The 19,995-nt window shown below is 44.6% G+C and overlaps 1 protein-coding gene across 1 annotated transcript in view; it reads left to right on the top strand.

Annotated features, from left to right (window-relative positions):
- The window catches only part of LOC115777809 (dedicator of cytokinesis protein 3-like), a 277,391-nt gene that overhangs the window by 112,201 nt on the left and 145,195 nt on the right, over positions 1-19,995 (top strand). Inside the window, 1 exon segment of the mRNA XM_030725805.1 lies at positions 16,882-16,937. Coding sequence (XP_030581665.1) covers positions 16,882-16,937 — 56 coding nt within the window.

Genomic DNA, 19,995 nt, shown 5'->3' with positions numbered 1-19,995 from the left:
TCATATTTTACTTCCAGGGAGCCAGACGTTCTTGTATTTTTTAAAGTGGTCTTGAGCAACAGTTCTCCAGCTTTCTGAAGGTCTTTCATAGTTTTTCTTTGGACAGCGGCTGCTTTTTGATCTGACCATTTTCACAGGAAGGATTTTTTGTTAAGCCGCTTAACGCCGAACTATGAATCATTCAAACATACACTGCTCAAAGAAATAAAGGGAACACTTAAACAACACAATATAACTCCAAGTAAATCAAACTTCTGTGAAATCAAACTGTCCACTTAGGAAGCAACACTGATGGACAATCAGTTTCACATGCTGTTGTGCAAATGGAATAGACAACAGGTGGAAATTATTGGCAATTATCAAGACACACTCAATAAAGGAGTGGTTCTGCAGGTGGGGACCACAGACCACTTCTCAGTACCTATGCTTTCTGGATGATGTTTTGGTCACTTTTGAATGTTGGTGGTGCTTTCACACTCGTGGTAGCAAGAGACGGACTCTACAACCCACACAAGTGGCTCAGGTAGTGCAGCTCATCCAGGATGGCACATCAATGTGAGCTGTGGCAAGAAGGTTTGCTGTGTCTGTCAGCGTAGTGTCCAGAGGCTGGAGGCGCTACCAGGAGACAGGCCAGTACACCAGGAGACGTGGAGGAGGCCGTAGGAGGGCAACAACCCAGCAGCAGGACTGCTACCTCCGCCTTTGTGCAAGGAGGAACAGGAGGAGCACTGCCAGAGCCCTGCAAAATGACCTCCAGCAGGCCACAAATGTGCATGTGTCTGCACAAACGGTCAGAAACCGACTCCATGAGGATGGTATGAGGGCCCGACGTCTACAGATTGGGGTTGTGCTCACAGCCCAACACCGTGCAGGATGCTTGGCATTTGCCAGAGAACACCAGGATTGGCAAATTCACCACTGGCGCCCTGTGCTCTTCACAGATGAAAGCAGGTTCACACTGAGCACATGTGACAGACGTGACAGAGTCTGGAGACGCCGTGGAGAGCGATCTGCTGCCTGCAACATCCTTCAGCATGACCGGTTTGGCAGTGGGTCAGTAATGGTGTGGGGTGGCATTTCTTTGGATGGCCGCACAGCCCTCCATGTGCTCGCCAGAGGTAGCTTGACTGCCATTAGGTACCGAGATGAGATCCTCAGACCCCTTGTGAGACCATATGCTGGTGCGGTTGGCCCTGGGTTCCTCCTAATGCAGGACAATGCTAGACCTCATGTGGCTGGAGTGTGTCAGCAGTTCCTGCAAGATAAAGGCATTGAAGCTATGGACTGGCCCGCCCGTTCCCCAGACCTGAATCTGATTGAGCACATCTGGGACATCATGTCTCGCTCCATCCACCAACGTCACGTTGCACCACAGACTGTCCAGGACTTGGCGGCTGCTTTAGTCCAGGTCTGGGAGGAGATCCCTCAGGAGATCATCTGCTACCTCATCAGGAGCATGCCCAGGTGTTGTAGGGAGGTCATACAGGCACGTGGAGGCCACACACAATACTGAGCCTCATTTTGACTTGTTTTAAGGACATTACATCAAAGTTGGATCAGCCTGTAGTGTGTTTTTCCACTTTAATTTGGTGTGTGACTCCAAATCCAGGTCTCCATTGGTTAATAAATTTGATTTCCATTGATGATTTTTGTGTGATTTTGTTGTCAGCACATTCAACTTTGTACAGAACAAAGTATTCAATGAGAATATTTCATTCATTCAGATCTAGGATGTGTTATTTGAGTGTTCCCTTTATTTTTTGAGCAGTGTATAAAGAATCAGAATCTTTATTGTCATTGTACACAGAAGTTGCACAACGAAATTTAAAATGCATTCCTTTCTAGGTGCCTCAGACAATAAATAATAAAATAATAAAAATATGAGTGATAAAAATGATTACTAAAATACAGTGCACAATAGTAAATTAAGACGAATCTAGCCCCAATACACACACCAACGCACGCACACAGTCAGCACTACCACCCCACATCACTGTCCAACCACACAGAGTTCAGTTCAATGATAGCCCTGGCATAAAAGCTGTTCCTCAGTCTGTTTGTTCTGGCCTTCATTGTCCTGAAACGTCTGCCTGATGGCAGTAGCTGAAGCAAGGAGTGTCCAGGGTGTGAGGGGTCCTGGAGGATGTTCTGTGCCCTCCTCTGGCAGCGGGCATTGAACAGTTCCTGGAGGGAGGGCAGGGGACAGCCTATGATCTTTTGAGCCGTGTTGATGATTCGCTGGAGTGTTTTCCTGTCTGCTGCTGTGCAGCTGTTGAACCACACGCACAGACAGTAGGTCAGGATGCTCTCTACACAGCAACGGTAGAAGGACACCAGCAGATTCTGGGTCAGATAGTTGCTCCTAAGAACCCTCAGGAAATGCAGTCTCTGTTGGGCCTTCCTGACAATGCTGGTCGTATTGATACTCCAGGTCAAATCATCCTGCAGATGTACTCCCAGGAACCTAAATCTGAAACCAGCTCCACTTTATCCCCCTCGATGAACAGAGGTTGAATGACATGTGTTGTCCTCCTAAAGTCTACTACCATCTCCTTTGTCTTAGTGGTGTTCAGGATCAAGTTATTCTCACTGCACCACCTTGACAGCCGCTGCACCTCGTCCCGGTATGCTGACTCATCCCCGCCTGATATGAGCCCCACCACAGTGGTGTCATCCGCAAACTTAATGATGCAGTTACTGGCATGTATGGAGGTGCAGTCATGTGTGTAGAGGGTGAAGAGTAGGGGACTCAGCACACAGCCCTGTGGAGAGCCGGTGCTGAGGCTGATGGCTGAGGAGAGGTGGGGACCTACTCTTACCCTCTGGGAACGGTCTGTCAGGAAGTCCCTGATCCAAAGACAGGTGGAGTGTGGTATCCCAGATCTGACAGTTTAGTCACCAGTCTGCCAGGAAGGATGGTGTTAAACGCCGAGCTGAAGTCCACAAGAGCAGCCGAGCGTAGTTCCCCCCCTGCTCCAGGTGAGAGAAGGCAGAGTGGAGGGCCGTGGCAATGGCGTCCTCTGTGGACCGGTTGGCTCTGTAGGCAAACTGGTGGGGGTCTAGTCTGGGAGAGAGACTGGAGATGACGTGAGCCCGGACAAGCTTTTCAAAGCACTTCATAACAATTGGTGTGAGTGCTACTGGCCTGTAGTCATTCAAACCTCTGATAGTGTTCTTCTTGGGGATGGGGACGATAATGGAGGACTTCAGGCAGGAAGGGACAGCAGCCTGGCTCAGGGACTGGTTAAAAATGCTGGTAAAAATACCAGCCAGCTGAGCCGCACAGACCTTCAGTATCCGTCCAGAGACACCATCGGGCCCACAGCTTTCCTGGGGTTCACAGTTTCCAGCATACGCCTCACCTCTTGCTCTTGCAGCCTGAGGATGCTGCTGCTGCCTGCTGAGGGATGTTGGATGGCTGTCTCTGATTGCTGTACCTCAAAGCGTGCAAAGAAGCTGTCAGCTCCTCTGCCAGATTGATGTTACGCTGATCAACTAACAGGCTGGGTTTGTAGTTCAAAATATGCCGAACCCCTTGCCACACCTGCCTGAAGTCGTGGCTCTGGAAACAGTCCTCAATCCTCCTCTTATACACAGCCTTGGCCTCCCTGATGCCCCTCTTCAGGTTGGCTCTGGCAGCGCTGTAAAGCGCCCCATCACCAGCTCTGAAGGCGATGTTCCTTTCTCTGAGTAAGCTCTGCACCTTTCCATTCATCCATGGCTTTCTATTTGGAAAAACCCGGATATTCTTGTCCACAGTTACAGTGTCGGTAACTGACACCTAGTGATGAGCCAGTGTTTCTACACATGACTTAGCAAGGACAGTTTTAAATGATTGTGTCTTTAGGCACTTTGTTATTCACAACCTGTCACAAAAACACATAATTTGTTCCCATTTCTGTAGTTGTATCCAAGAAAAATACCAATGATAACACATTTTGACAGCATAATATAGTATATCTGCACCAACAAAGTAATTCCCAAAGAGCTATTTGCCAAAAACTTGGCATATCTGAGCATAGTGTGCAGTATGACCTTAATAAATCTGAGGAAACTGGATGAGTGGCGCACAAAAGAAAAAGTGGCAGGCATAAAAATGATCTAAAATAGATGAAAGCAAGATTAAAAAAAGAAAAGACCTGACACAGGACCTGAGAGATGGATCTGGGCTTTCATTAAAGGTACTGCACTGCAGTGGTTTGAGTCATATTTATCTCATAGACTCCAATTTGTTCATGTAAATGGGGAGTCTTCTTCACACACTAAGGTTAATTATGGAGTTCCACAGGGTTCTGTGCTAGGACCAATTCTATTTACATTATACATGCTTCCCTTAGGCAGTATTATTAGAAAGCATTGCATCAATTTTCATTGTTATGCAGATGATACTCAGCTTTACCTATCAATGAAGACAGATGACGCACATCAATGACTTAAACTGCAGGAATGTCTTAAAGATATTAAGGCCTGGATGACCTCTAATTTCCTGCTTCTAAATTCAGATAAAACTGAAGTTCTTCTCACTCCCGCTTAGATTACTTTTTAGTTAGCAGCTCCATGATGATGGATATCACAGACACTCAGATTCACCCTATCACTATCAGTGATCATGCACCGGTGTCTATGTCTCTGACACAGAAAAGAGTCACACCACCAACCAGGAACTGGAGATTTAATACATCATTACTTAAAGAACAAGATTTCATTAATTATTTCAAAAAGGAGTGGTCAGCATATTTAGAAAATAATGATCAACCTGGAATATCACCTTGTGTTCTTTGGGAAGCAGGAAAAGCAGTAATGAGGGGCAAAATAATATCTTACTGCTCGCATAAGAAAAATAAAGAAAAGCACTTGTGTTAGAATTAGAACAGAAAATTAAATCTTAGAAACTGCCTATGCCGCTTCACCACAAGAACATATAATTAACAACATGAGGAAACTAAAACTGGAGTTAAATGAAATAATTGATAAAAGGACACAATTCATGTTGCAGAGGCTGCGTTTAGAAAACTTCGAACATGGAAATAAATCTGGAAAATTTTTGGCTAACCAGTTAAAACTAAATAAAGAAAAAACAGCCATTTATTCTATTAAAGACTCAACTGGTAATATTACCCACGACCCACAACAAATAAATAACTCTTTTAGAGACTTCTATGAAGCCTTATACTCATCGCAGATTAATCCATCTGATGCTGAAATTGAAGAATATCTTAATAACATTAATCTACCTAAACTAAATGATGAACAGGCCGCGACTTTTGATTCGCCTCTTTCATCATCTGAATTTTACGAAGCAATACAGCATCTCCCAAATAATAAAGCCCCAGGCCCAGATGGTTTTCCAGCAGAGTTTTATAAAGAATTTTGGTCTGTACTAAGACCCTCTTTTCTCAGAATGGTGGCTCAGATTCAGAGCAATCATGCGGTCTCTCCAAACATGAACTCTGCTAACATTAGTCTACTTCTTAAACCAGGCAAAGACCCCACACTCCCATCCAGCTACAGGCCAATCTCTCTGATTAATGTAGACCTTAAAATAATTTGCAAAGTCCTTGCCAGAAGGTTAGAAAAAATCACTCCATCTATTATACATCCAGACCAAACAGGTTTTATCAAGGGTCGGCACTCTGCCAATAATACACGCAGACTGATAAATATAATAGATTACTGTTCTATTAATAAATTAGAAACCACAGTTGTCTCTTTAGATGCAGAGAAGGCATTTGATAGGGTAAATTGGAAATTTCTGTTAGCAGTTCTACACAAATTTGGATTTGGTTCATCCTTCAAAAACTGGATCAGAACATTATACAGCTCTCCAAATGCACGTGTTAGAACAAATGATCTTATTTCCCAAAGCTTCAGTCTGCAGAGAGGCACCAGACAGGGCTGCCCACTTTCTCCTTCACTCTTTGTCATTTTCATTGAACCACTAGCAGCAACAATCCGACAAAATGTAGATATTAAAGGAATTCAAACAGAAAACACAGACCATAAGATAAGCCTTTATGCTGATGATGTATTACTTTTCCTTGAGAACTCACAAACTTCTCTTCTAAAAACAATCACACTTATAGATAAGTTCTCATCTATATCAGACTACTCCATCAATTGGAGTAAATCAAACGTTTTACCTCTAAATTGTAATTTTCAGAACACCACGACCACCTCACTACAATCTGGGAATATTAAATATTTAGGGGTTAATTTTTCCCCCAGGCTGTCAGACCTGGTACGGTTGAATCATATTCCTCTATTAAAAACAGTAGAGGATGATCTCACACGTTGGAACTCTCTACCTATATCTATCATGGGGAGAGTTGCCACAGTAAAAATGATGATTTTGCCTAAAATCAATTATTTGTTTTCACTGATCCCTAATAACCTTCTGTTGCCTGGTTTAAAATCTCTAGACTCAAACATTTCAAAATTTTTGTGGAAAAATAAAACCTCAAGAATAAGTTTAAAAACTTTACAAAAGCTAAAATGCAGTGGTGGTCTAGAACTCCCAACTTTTATCACTATTCTTAGCCAATAGATTACAGTATATTTCAAGATGGATCAAATCAAGCCCTTTAGACAGCCCATGGCTGGATTTAGAACAAACACTCTGTGGAAAAGTGAAAATCTCTGACTTACCCTTCATTAGCGTCAGTATTAAACATCATAGCGGTTTTAAAGTCTTAACATAAACACCTCTCTGACAGCCTGGTGGGAATTCTTAAAGATAACAAAGTCTTCACTTATCCCATGTGAACTGACACCCATTTGGAACAATCCAGATATATGTCAGAAAAAAACAGTACTGAACTTCTCAACATGGCAAGAGAAAGGAATAAAGAACTTAGAACATGTTATTCACGATGGGACCTTTATTTCATTTGAAGAACTTATTTCCAAATACGAAATTAGCAATAGCAAATTTCTCGAATACCAGCAGTTGAGGTCTATCATACAGGCAAGGTTTAATTTAAATAATTTAAATTAGAAACCCCTGTACTGGTAACAGAATTTCTAAATCTTTATACCCCTAAATTACTATCAAAAATATATAAGTTATTATTAAAAATTAATGATTCAATATCCCTCCCAACTACAAAATGGGAGCGAGATCTTTCCATTAACCCAGAGGAAAACTTCTGGACACAGATATGTTTAAACACTTTCAAAATGACTAAAAGTCCGAATTTACAACTTATACAATACAAAACTCTCCATAGAATACATTATACAGGACACAGGATGTTCCAAATGGGCCTCAGAGACACAAATATATGCACCCACTGTTCAGGCAACCATACTGAAAACTATATGCATGCAGTTTGGTCTTGTACACCTGTTCAGAGGTTCTGGCAGAGGATGTGTGAGGAATTATCCACATGTTTTAATTGCAATATCCCAACATCACCAAAACTGTGCATTCTAGGTGATTTAAGTGAATTAAACATGGAAACAAATATATCACACATAGTTCTTACTACCTTATGCATCGCTAAGAAAACTATCCTCATGAATTGGAAATCAAAAAATGATTTATGCATTACTCACTATAAGAATCTACTTTTAGACCACATTAGTCTGGAAAGAATGCCTGCCACCTCTAAAAATCAACTGGCAAAATTTGAATCTCTCTGTTCCCCACTGATCAGCTCCATCGCATGATGGGGGTGACGAGCTGTGGTCTAGTTTCATGGCGCACCCGGTAGGTGGCTGGGGGTGGGCCGGGGGGGCCTGGGTGTCTGATGGCTCTGGCCTGGAGGCGGTGGCTACCGTTTTGTGGTTTCTGTGTCCGGGCCCTGGTTGTTGGTGGTGGGGACTTGGATGGTGCTCTTATGGTCGTGGGGTGTGGGGCTCGGGGTCCCGTGGTGGCGGTGCTGGCCCCGTCCGGGTGGCCGGCTTCCTCTGTGGGGGCCGGGGTGCGGGGGTCGGGGCCCTGGTGCCCGGGGTTGCCCGTTTCCTGGCTGGGCCCCTCCCTGCGCTGGAGGGGTCTGTGCCCCCTTGGGCGCGCCGCCGTGTGGGGTGGGTTGGCTGTGTCGGGGTGTCTGGCTGGCATTCCGGGATTCTGGGTGCCCTCCCCCATGGGGTGGTGGGGCGCTCAGGTGAGGGAGCAGCAGTTGCCCCACACGGGGCCGGTTGGTTCTGACTCAGGACCACTGTGTGCGTGTGTGTGTATGTGTGAGTATGTATGTGGGGGTGTGTGTCTGTGTGTGTGTGCGTGTGTGTACGTGCGTGTGTATGTGTGCGTACGTGCGTGTGTGTGTGTGTGCGATATTTGTTGTCCTTTGTATGCATGTGGGGTGTGTGTTGTGTCCTGTTTGCAGTGGGGGCAGTGGGTGCCGGCCTGGAGTACGGTGGCGTCCTGGGGGTGCGGTCACTTCAGGCCCTGGACCTGCCTTCCCTGGGCTGCGGGGGGGTGTAGGGAACTGGGGTGCCTAGTGAGCCAGTAGCTAGCTGGCTCTCTTCCTCCGGGGGGTAGTCCTCTGCCTCCCGGTCATATTTATCCTGGCCCCTCCCCTCCTCCCACTCAGTTTAACATCACATTATGCACACATAGGTTCTCGGGGGTGGGGGGCTCGTGCTGCAGTGAGTAGGGCCATCACCTCGGCTCTGCTCGCTGTGCTGCGTGATGTCCCACTCCTCCTTTTTTAATTGCATTATACAGCTCACAACACATCATAGTACATATAGGGCCTTGGGGGGCAGGTGTGTCACACAGTGGTTAGTGGGTGGCACTGCTGAGGTGGCCCCACTTGTCTGTTCACTGCTGCCTGCACCTCAATTTTATTTACATTTTAGACATTGAGGGCCTTGGGGGGACGGTGTGGATGGGCGCTGTTATTCAGTGCTCATATTACATCTGTCCCTCCAATTTTAAAAGCACTGTAGTTTTCACACAGCCATACACATTCTTCTCAGTACATACACTCACATCACCCCCCCAACACGCTGAGTGGGAGGAGGGGGCGGGCGGGCCTTCTCACACCCCGGTTCCATGCACCCCGCCTGGGATGGGGACTGGCTCATTGTTCGGGGCTGGGTTGGCTGCTTCCCTGGGTTGCCGCTGGCTTGGTGCTGGTACCCGCTCTCCCACATTAGGTGTCCATGTATGTTACATGTGCGTATGCATGAGTGTGTGACTGGTGCATGCGAATGTGCGTGCGTGTGTATGTGCGTGTGTGTACATGAGGGAATGACTGGTACGTGTGTGTGGGTGTGTACGTGCGTGCTTGTGAGAGTGTGTGTGTGTGGACAGCTGGGCTTGGGTTGGTGGCTTGCCAAGCCTTGGCACCGGTGGGACACGGAGGGTGGGAGTTACCCCTCCCTACCGCTCCACGCTGCTCCCCACTGGTCGTCACTGCCGCCCCTGGGGTGTGGGTGCCCGTGGGTCCCGGGATGTGTGGCCGGATGTCTCGGCATGGTTTTTGGCCTGCTCCCTTGGCGGCCGTGACCTGGGGGTGGCTTGGGCCTCTTTGGCGCGTGGGGGGGCTCTGCCGGGTGTCGGGCTGCTCTCGGGCGCTTGGGGCCTCGGGGGCCGCATGCCTGGCTCGTGCTGGGGGTGCCGGCCTGCCGGGGGGGGTGGGCTGCCCGTCGTCTCTGGCTCTCTAGACTCTAGCCCCTGGATTGTGGGGGTTCCGTCTGTAGCCTCCCTCCTTCCTCTTCTGGGGAGTGTACGCGGTTGCCATCGGGATGTGTGGCCCCAAGTCTTCTGAGCTCCTGTGCTGTGGATGGCCTGGGGCCCCTGGGTCCTTCCCTATCTACCTCTGGATCGCGGGGGGCATGGTTGCAGTTTCTCGCCCTCATTATCGAATACATTGCATGACAAAGGCGCATACACACACATTACTACAAACAATAAACTTGTGTGTGTGTGTTTGTGTGTGTGTGTATATGTAGGTGCATATGGGTGTGTGTATGGATGTGTGTGTGTGTGTGTGTGTGTGTGTGTGTGTGTGAGTATATCAACCCCTTTTATTTTTTTTTTATTTTTTTTTTATTTATTTATTTTTTTTTCTATCTCCTTTCTTCCTTTTCTCCCCCCCACCTCTTGTTCTTGCCCCTTCCTTGTTGCCTGTCAGACTTGGCATGAATAACTAAATAAAAAGATAAATAAATAAAATAAAATTGCAAACATTAACAAGAAGAGCCTATAGGAAACATATAGAGCTGTTCTTGTCAAAGCAAATATGTTTGGTACATCAGTGCATTCGGATCATCATTCCGATTGTGAAAGATGCCAGACATGACAGGCTAAAAAAAAAAAAAAAAAAAAACTGAAGTTCTTGTTCTCGGCCCCACAAATCTTAGAAACATGGTGTCTAACCAGATACTTACTCTGGATGGCATTACTTTGGCCTCCAGTAACACTGTGAGAAATCTTGGAGTCATTTTTGACCAGGATATGTCCTTCAATGCACATATTAAACAAATATGTAGGACCGCTTTTTTGCATTTGCGCAATATTTCTAAAATTAGAAACATCCTTTCTCAGAGTGATGCTGAAAAGCTCATTCATGCATTTATTACTTCTAGGCTGGACTATTGTAATTCATTATTATCAGGCTGTCCTAAAAGCTCCCTGAAAAGCCTGCAGCTGATCCAAAATGCTGCAGCTAGAGTACTGACAGGGACTAGAAAGAGAGAGCAGATTTCTCCCATATTGGCTTCTCTTCATTGGCTCCCTGTTAAATCTAGAATAGAATTTAAAATTCTTCTCCTCACATACAAGGTCTTGAATAATCAGGCACCATCTTATCTCAAAGACCTCATAGTACCATATCACCCCAACAGAGCACTTCACTCTCAGACTGCTGGCTTACTTGTGGTTCCTAGGATACTTAAGAGTAGAAGAAGAGAATTTGCCTTTAATTAATTTTGATTTAGAAAGAATATTACTTTTTAATTCTTCTTGTCTGTTCAGAGCTTCGATAACTCATTTTAAACATATTGGCCTACTATGCAAATATTAATGTGAGCATTCATCAGTGTTCTGAACAGAATACACGAAGACAGGGGGAGAGGAAGTGTGTCTCACAGTGAAAGTCTGAGAAGTCAGACGACCCATTAGGAAACAAGGACTGAATGTTGTAGATGGTCAGATGATGAATAATTTACAGCAGCAGTAAAAAGAAAAGTCTGTGTTAAACTTCAGAGACATGACTGACTTCTGGTTCTATTTAAACTTGATGGAGTTGTTTGTAGTATCTCCTGTTACCATCCTCATTTAAACATCATGTTAGTTCAGAAAAAACCCCAAAAAGCTAATAAAATAAAACAATAATTCTTTTGTGCATATTTTTCTTTTAAAGAGGGGTCAAACATACATTTTCCGGTTCAGTAATTTAATGGGAGCAGGAAGTTATTGTTTTCTTGCCGAGTTAAAGGAAGACGGGATAAATCACGCTGTTGTGAACATGCTAAACTTTATTACACGGGGGCTCACATTAGCTCTTTTTAAATTGTCAGTGAGATGGAAGCACTTAAGCAAGGCTAAATCATATATAAATAACAAACCATGAAATTAAATGTGTCATGTCTGAGTTATTTTCACACAGCAAGTCTTGACCAGCCTTGTAAACAACCTCTCCTTACACACAGTTGGATGCTGGATAACATACTGTTGTATAAATGGGGATATAAGCCGATATTGTTTGCATATTTACATGCACATTTACACACAATTGCACACACAGACATGGACAATAGAGCACAGTGGTGCTTGTGGTATTTAGGATAATAAACCATTATTTGTATTTGCTTGGATTTGTCTCCTGGATGTTTGTGGGACGCAAACAGTTGGCTCTTATGTTTGTGTGATAGTAAATATCTGTTATAAAGGAAGGTGATGATGTTTGTCTGTATCGTCCACAGTCTCCTTTCTTTTACCTTCTTATACATGAAGGTTCACATTCCTCATAATCCGTGCTCCCCAGAAGGCACTTAAAGCACAGGTCAACACACTGTGACATACAGTATTTGCAGGTTTGTGTGTGTGTGTGTGTGTGTGTGTGTGTGTGTGTGTGTGTGTGACGTTTTTACTGCAGCCTTGTTTGTCTCCCTCGTGCTCGTCTCTGGGCTCACTGTCATTATTATCTTTGTCTCTCTCACTGATCGTCTGCCTGAACATTAGTTTATTTTTATTTCTTGTCTCTTTGACTCTTTGTAACAACATGACCTTTATAAGTGGACCAGCGCCATCAGCTACATTAAGGACAACACTTTGACACTGGACACACACACACACACACACACACACACACACACACACACACACACACACACACACACACACACACACACACACACACACACAGTCTGGCTCTTAACCAACATTAATGTGGATGAAACTACCAAAAAAGGAGGGAAAAGAGAAGAAAAATGTTTCAAACTTTAAAACTTTGGGTAAAACTGTCCCCTAAATCTTTAAACCCGTGTATGGACCAAAAGCCCGACATTTAAAAATAAACTGTCAATAAAGCACCAAAGATAAGGTCGTAAATCAACACACATTAAAGTTATTCATGAATCTGAGCCGTAGCTTTAAATTTGCTGTAATTATCACTATGATATTGTTCCATCCATCCATCCATTTTCTTCTGATTATCCGGGGCCGGGTCATGGGGTCAGCAGCCTGAACAGAGAAGCCCAGACCTCTGTCTCCCCAGCCATCTCCACCAGCTCATCCAGGGGGACCCCAAGGCGTTCCCAGGCCAGCTGAGAGACATAATCTCTCCAGCATGTCCTGAGTCTGCCCTGGGACCTCCTCCAGGTAGGACATGCCTGGAACACCTCACTTAAGAGGTGCCCAGGAGACATCCTACTCAGATGCCCGAACCACCTCAATTGGCTCCTTTCAATGTGGAGGAGCAGTGGCTCTACTCAGAGCCGCTCCCGGATGGCCACACTCCTCACCCTATCTCTAAGGGAGAGACCAGCCACCCTTCAGAGGAAGCTCATTTCTGCCACTTGTATTCCTGATCTCGTTCTCTCGGTACCTACCCAGAGCTCGTGACCATAGGTGAAGGTAGGGATGTAGTTCGACCAGTAAATCGACAGCATTGCTTTTACGCTCAGCTCCCTCTTCACCACGATGGTGGTCACTCGTGAACAAGACCCTGAGATTCTTAGACTTCTCCACCTGGGGCAGGAACTCATCCCTGAGCCGGAGAGGGCACTCCACCCTTTTCTGGCTGAGGATGACATTGTCATTGTGAATATTTTTGAAGGTGAAATTTGTGATGTAAAAATTGAGTGTAAACCCTAACTTTAAGTAGAAAGTCCTGCTCTCTTGATCTTTCTTTTGCAAAATTACAGACCTGTTACATTCATTTCCAGCTCCATATTTGATTGTCAGACTGTACTGCAGGAGCTCTGCATGATTTACATGTCAAAACAATCCTGTTTATCTCATGTCAGGCCTCGGTGCAGCCCCACGGTTCATCCTCTGTCTGGAACAATCAGTTTTAGCTCCTCTCCCATAGAAGCCAACCTCTTCTGATTGGCTGCTAAACCTATCAGGTGGGTGGGGCTTGAGAGCTGGTCTGAAGCCTGAGCCTTTGGCTCACAGGATTACACCGACCTCATTACCTGAAACTTGGTCATATTTAAGCATCCATTATTGTGACATTGTGCTGTAGAATCAATCCATTTCCTAGCAGCATATATAACAGGAAATAAGGAAAACTTTAAATACCTCAGAGTGTGCAGTACTTGTGTCCAGAGGTTAAACAGCAGAGTACAGTGTCCTGTGATCTTTAAAGGGGCGGTGTGACTGTGAGGAGCACAGTTTGTGTTTATGGCCCTGGGCAGACAGGTAAACGAGTGAGCTCCCATGAGGCAGGACCAGCACCTCTGAACTGCTCCTGTCACATGCTTGGCTGACCACTGTTACTCCATTTCTCCTTAGCACCGTTCTTCTCATTTCTTACTGACTTCACAGGTTTCTCTCTGACTCTGCCTCCCTCTGACACCCTCTCTGTCTCTTTCATAAAGACATTTACACTTGAACAACAAAGAGGGTCGGTCCTCTGTGTCATATCGTGCGATGTTTGACCTAAAAGGTCTTTTTGGTGTCTGTTGACAGGAGAAGCAGCTAAAACAAAACCTAAGAGACAGCAGGGTTATTACACAAGATGGCTAAAGGCTGGCTTTCTTTCCCAACTGCTGGAAGCCTCATTTTCTGAGTGCACATACGACACCGACCTGCGCACACACACACACACACACACACACACACACACACACACACACACACACACACTGGCTCCTGCAGCACGCTAATACTCTAACATGTTTTGTGCATCAGCATGCAGACGAGTGAAGGAGTCCATACACAGGATACAAACCTGCACGCACAAATACATGCACACAAGGATGTAATAAGAAAAAAAAAAAAACACAATCTGGCATGAACACAACCATCCCTGAACAGATTTGCTCCTATTTCCCTCTGCTCTTCTTCTCCACATTAAAACATGTAGCTGAATATGAATGAATCCCCACAGTGTTAGGCTTCCCTCAGTAGACTGCTGCAGCTCCAGCCACACTTTGTAAATTAAACAGTTTTTTTTCTACACTCACAATTTACATAAAAATTTGCCTCAGTCACTGGAGATACAAAGATTTTGTGACACAAAATACCTCATTACTTCCACATTTGCAGAATACTGTAAGCAGTATTTTGAGCCTGTAAAAGTAAAATGCGAGGGCCTGAAGCGTGCACGTAGCTTCATTTCAGAGACTGGACCACTGCAAAAAGTGAAGCTCACTTGTACGCTTGAAAAAATGAGGCACCTACAGAGTAACACTGGAAATCTGTCACATACCAGGAGCCACACATGCTGCAGAGGAAATGTGCTTTGTTCTCACATGCGTGCATTGGCTGCATGCTGTTACACTGCGACTGTATTGCATTGTGGGTAATGGTTTTGCTGTAGGTTCAATGAAAACAGAACGTGAACCTAAGGCTGCTTATATGAGACAACACCTGACTGAAGGCACAAAATACAAACGCTGCCATCCTGTCAGATACCTCTAGCCCACCTGTCAGATAGGAGTGCTTCATTGAAGAGGGTTCCACTTTGTTTGCACACACTGCTTAGTTTCCTTTGCACTGGTTAGGTTTAGGTTAAGTTTAGGTTAGGTTTAGGTTAAGTTTAGGTTAAGTTTAGGTTAGGTTTAGGTTAAGTTTAGGTTAGGTTTAGGTTAAGTTTAGGTTAAGTTTAGGTTAGGTTTAGGTTAAGTTTAGGTTAGGTTTAGGTTAAGTTTAGGTTAGGTTTAGGTTAAGTTTAGGTTAAGTTTAGGTTAAGTTTAGGTTAGGTTTAGGTTAGGTTTAGGTTAAGTTTAGGTTAGGTTTAGGTTAGGTTTAGGTTAAGTTTAGGTTAGGTTTAGGTTAAGTTTAGGTTAAGTTTAGGTTAGGTTTAGGTTAAGTTTAGGTTAGGTTTAGGTTAAGTTTAGGTTAGGTTTAGGCAGAGTGTGTTGTTCAAAAAGCAGAAACGTGGCTGGAAGATACCTGAGAATATCAGGTATGCCTGGCTCAGTCTACACAATCACATGGTTCGTTTAGGTGATTATAGAGACTGAAAATCATGTAATAACACACTTTGCTTCATGACCAGTTGTGCTTCTTTCTGACATCATCAGAAGAAAGTGCTAGAAAACAACAGTGGGTGAAGTGATGTGTGTCATACCGGCTCACTCCATCACACTTCCACCTGCAGTAGCTACAGCAGCAGCATCAAATCTTTCTCGAGGCAGAGAAACCCCACGACTGACAGTCAACCAAACTATCCATTGTGTAACCTGAATCTACAGTCAGTGCCAGCGGTTTTGTTTGCTGCCCAGGCTGTAAGCTGTGAGCCTGAGAAATAAACATACAACAAGTAAAAATGTTTTAAATGTAAAGGTAAAATCAGTTCATTGAAAGCAGTGAATCTGCTGTGGGACACTCGCCTCACTGGTGCCATACTTACATATTACATACCTACCTACCTGCTGTTTTTGTTGTTCCTGATAAAGAAATGTCAGCATGCTGGTTTGGATTGGAGTAAATGAAATGGACGGGTTCTAGGGCTTTTCTACTCTTCATTCACCCATCCACACACACAATCATACAATCCACAGTCTGGATTTAAACATCATAATGAGTGTAGCCCCAGGACCATGGAAGTGTGCAGCATGATGTTTGCTGAGCTTTAACACAGTTGTGAGAGCAGGCTGATCAGGGCAACCAGAGACACCTGGACCCGGTGTTTCCTGTATAAACCCTCCTCAGACCTCTTTATGCACATTTATGTCTCTCAGTGTTTTCACCTCTGTTCACTCATGCACTCAGCCCTCTGACTTCCACAGCTCATGGCTGTATTTCTCTGTTAATTTCATGTTTTGTTTTTGGTTTCATGGGACGGCTGTGACAGAAAACTGGAAAAAACTTTATGTAAAAATGCTAAACTAAAAGCTACATTAGCATTTGGGTTCAGGTGGGACACAAAGCCCACCCTCGGCCCTGCATCACCACAGTCTCATCTGTATGTGGACTTTTTCCTGTTTTCTCTGCAGGACAAACACCACTGCAGGGATATCAGTCAAACATTTACAGGAATTCATCTCACAGAAAAGGCATTTCTGTATATGTATGGACTGCAATGAAGGCTCTCCAGTAAAAGAAATGGAGCAACCTGCCTAGCTTGCAGCAACTGCCATCATAACTTTCACATTATCTTACATAAATTATTGAGCAGTGCAGCAGCAAAGCGCTGCATGTTTGTAGCTGCGCAGAGAGGGTCTGTACACGTCTCGGTGTGTCTCTGTTACTGGATGGGAAGCAGATGATTAATTAGCTGTCTTCACGGTTATTCCTTTCTGTCTCTGTCTCTCCAGGGAGTTTTTCCTGCTAGCTACGTTCACTTGAAGAAAGCCATCGTCACCAACAGAGGGTAAGTGCGTAAACCTCCAGCTCCGCACAGTTTAAGCTGCACCCTCCATAAAACCTCAGGCTCTGTTATACTCACGCTTTCCATTAATCTAACACCTTAATTTACTCCAACATCACAGTTCAGTTTGAGTTTAATGCTTTCTTTACTCACTCATTACTGTCTCAAGGACATTTGAACCAGACCTTCATGAACAGGTTGTTGCTGAGAGCAACAGTGTGTTTAATATCACAGTGACTGCCAGTCCTTATTTCTTTACTTTCATGCCTGTGTCATATTATAAAGAATCTCCCTTTTTTTCCTGCTGTGATCACAAACTGAAAGAATCCAGATCATTTTCTCATCAGGCTGCTGTGTTTTCACAGCTGATCAGAAGGTGTGAAACCCCTGAACGAAGCGTGAGAATTAGACACAGGGTTTAAATTCATTTATTGAACTTACAGGTTAACTAATACTTGATCGCTTCATACATGACCTGTAACAATCCAAATCAAACCGACTGTGAGCAGCTTTGCAGAGTTTCCCACTTTGCGTTGTTACTGGAAGGATGACCCTGGTATATTAAAGCTTACTCAAATATATTTTGGAACACGCTTTAGCAGTTGTTCCCTTTGTCTGTCCAAGAGAATGGCATTATTCACATTATCAGGCACTCTCCATGCTCTTATTTTGAAAGCTGCAGATGGTGCTAATTAGCTTACTTGTAGTAAGTTAAGGTAGTACAGCACCTGTGCAGAGATCCTCTGTGAGCTGAGAGCCAGAACCTACAAAACCTCCCAGAACCAGGTGGACTGGCTCATGTGCTGCTGATCCAAGCTCTCTGAGGCTGAAGAGCAGATCAGTGACTGTGGCTGTTCTAAATGATTGAATGGTATTATTCATAATACATGCACATGTGGCTTTGTTTGTGGCACACATATGCAGATGCCACATCACCACAATCAAAACTAAATCTGTGGGAAACCTTTAGAAGAGCACTAGTTGTGCACAGTCCTTCAAGGTTACTCCAGGGTTTTTCTCTGGATTCAGTCTGGGGCAGTCTTCTGTGTCCCTGTGTGATCCTGCACTGAGACCATGATGTTGGACTCTGTGGGACTCTACGTCCTGGTGCAGGACTTCCTGTTTGTCTTATGGCTGAAGAACACTTTTTATGACTCTGGCTGTGAATCTGGGGCTCCTGGTGTTGTGAGATAAGAATCAAACATGCCTACAGCCGTTTGCACCGTACTGTATGTCATCATCTTTTAGTCACTCCAGCTCTGATCTGATTGAAGTCGCCCTCGTCTACTGTATGTGGGATGATGCCACAGTTACTCCGTCTCCGCAGTGCTGGGAGGCATTTTTCTTCTTCTGCAGCTAAAACCGTTTAGGAGGTAATTTGATGAAATCTCGTTTTCTGTTGGGATCAGATGTTTTGAGACGCATTCTGTCTAAATAAGGTATAAACCTCCTCTTTTCTCATTTCCTTCCAAGTTCAACAGTACATATTTTAATACATTTGCATAATTATTGGAAAAGCTTTTAAAAAAAACTAAACACCCCCAAAACAAAACTTCAGATTAATCAGCGTTACAGAGCATGTCCCGATTTGCATAAGAGTTTTTTAATTAAAGGCAAGGAGAGTAAATTAATTGGAATTAGTGAATCTTTTAGAGTTTCAAGTAGGCCTCCAGGGCAGAGAGAGAGTTTAGAGCGGGAAGAACTGGTATATTTCAGTGAAGGAGGAAGGAAGCTGCTGCATGATGACAAACATAATTAAAGACTGTTGATCAAACAGGTCTGAAAGTAGCAGAGTGTGTGTGTGTGTGTGTGATGTGTTTGAGGGAATAAGAAAATCATATTGTGTTCAGTGTACAAACAAACGCTGCATGTTCACTGTGACGGGGGGGGGGGGGGGGGGGGGGGGGGGGGGGCAGAGTAATGTGTTTGAAGCTTATTGCTTTATGTCTGATTGCAGTGATGAAACACTGGAAAGTAATGGGACTCTACATGTATTTGATTGGCAGCTATTGTCTTGTTATGGACTGATGCTGCTTCATATCCATGCTGTGGTAGTTCAGGGATGGGCAGCACTGCAATAAAGCTTTGGTTTGTGGCTGTAATGTAATTATTTAGTCCAGCAGTGATTTCTGAGCTACTGTGTTAAAGAAAATGTGATGACAGTGAAGTGTTACACCCAATACTGGGTTTCTATTCTGCACCTCCATCACTGTGATTGGACAGATGGGTAAAAGGTGACAATTTGTTCATGCTGAGTTGGCCGGGTCCAGGTGAGACAGCAGTGCTCAGCAGCCTTCAGGTTCAACGCTCCATCACATGGTCAGGTTGTTGTGAGGAGCACTTTGCCTCCTTCTCTCAGAGCAGGCATTTACAAATATTAAAAAGCAGACACCTATAAATGCACACACACACACACACACACACACACACACACACACCACATTCATAGTAAAGGTCAGACTGAACAACAAGATGCACCAAAGAATCCCAAAACAAACAGCAAACGTGGGCCTAAGAAGATGAACTATTAAACTTTCTGAGGGACGATCGCGAGCTTCAGCGAGTTCCTTCAGTCAGACTCCAGGACCCTGCTTTCATGCAGGGGGACTGCACAGTGTACATGCATATGACCAGCAAAGTGACAGATTTCTCCACGTGGTCGGATCGTTCTGTCAGTTCCTTCGTGGCTCCACCTGCACAGAAACAAGGTTGTTTGTCCACGTGAATGAAAATCAGCAGTGTTTCTGCTGAATAGCAGAATGTAGCAGAAAGCTTGTGTGGATGCTCAGAGCTCCCTCTGAAAACAGTCAGTGTGTCTTCACCAGGCTAACGCTGGCTCCAGGTCAGTTACAGTCAAGCTGAACTGTTCATACAATTTACACTTACTTCCATGTTGCTGTAAAGCAGCAACAGAGCTGACATATTGGTCAAAGTAAGAGTAAATATAATATTCACTTTCTGCCCTCTGAAACCTGAGTGTTGGCAGGAAAGGTGCTTCAGTATTCTCAGAAATGCAGTAAGAGTCCATTCCTGTCCCTGCGGGTCTGCTCTACACACATTT

Source organism: Archocentrus centrarchus, unplaced genomic scaffold (genome assembly GCF_007364275.1).
Source record: "Archocentrus centrarchus isolate MPI-CPG fArcCen1 unplaced genomic scaffold, fArcCen1 scaffold_76_ctg1, whole genome shotgun sequence".
In the NCBI taxonomy this organism is placed as follows: domain Eukaryota; kingdom Metazoa; phylum Chordata; class Actinopteri; order Cichliformes; family Cichlidae; genus Archocentrus; species Archocentrus centrarchus.
Note: the sequence above shows the minus strand (reverse complement) of the source record. Positions and strands in the feature narration are given on the sequence as shown.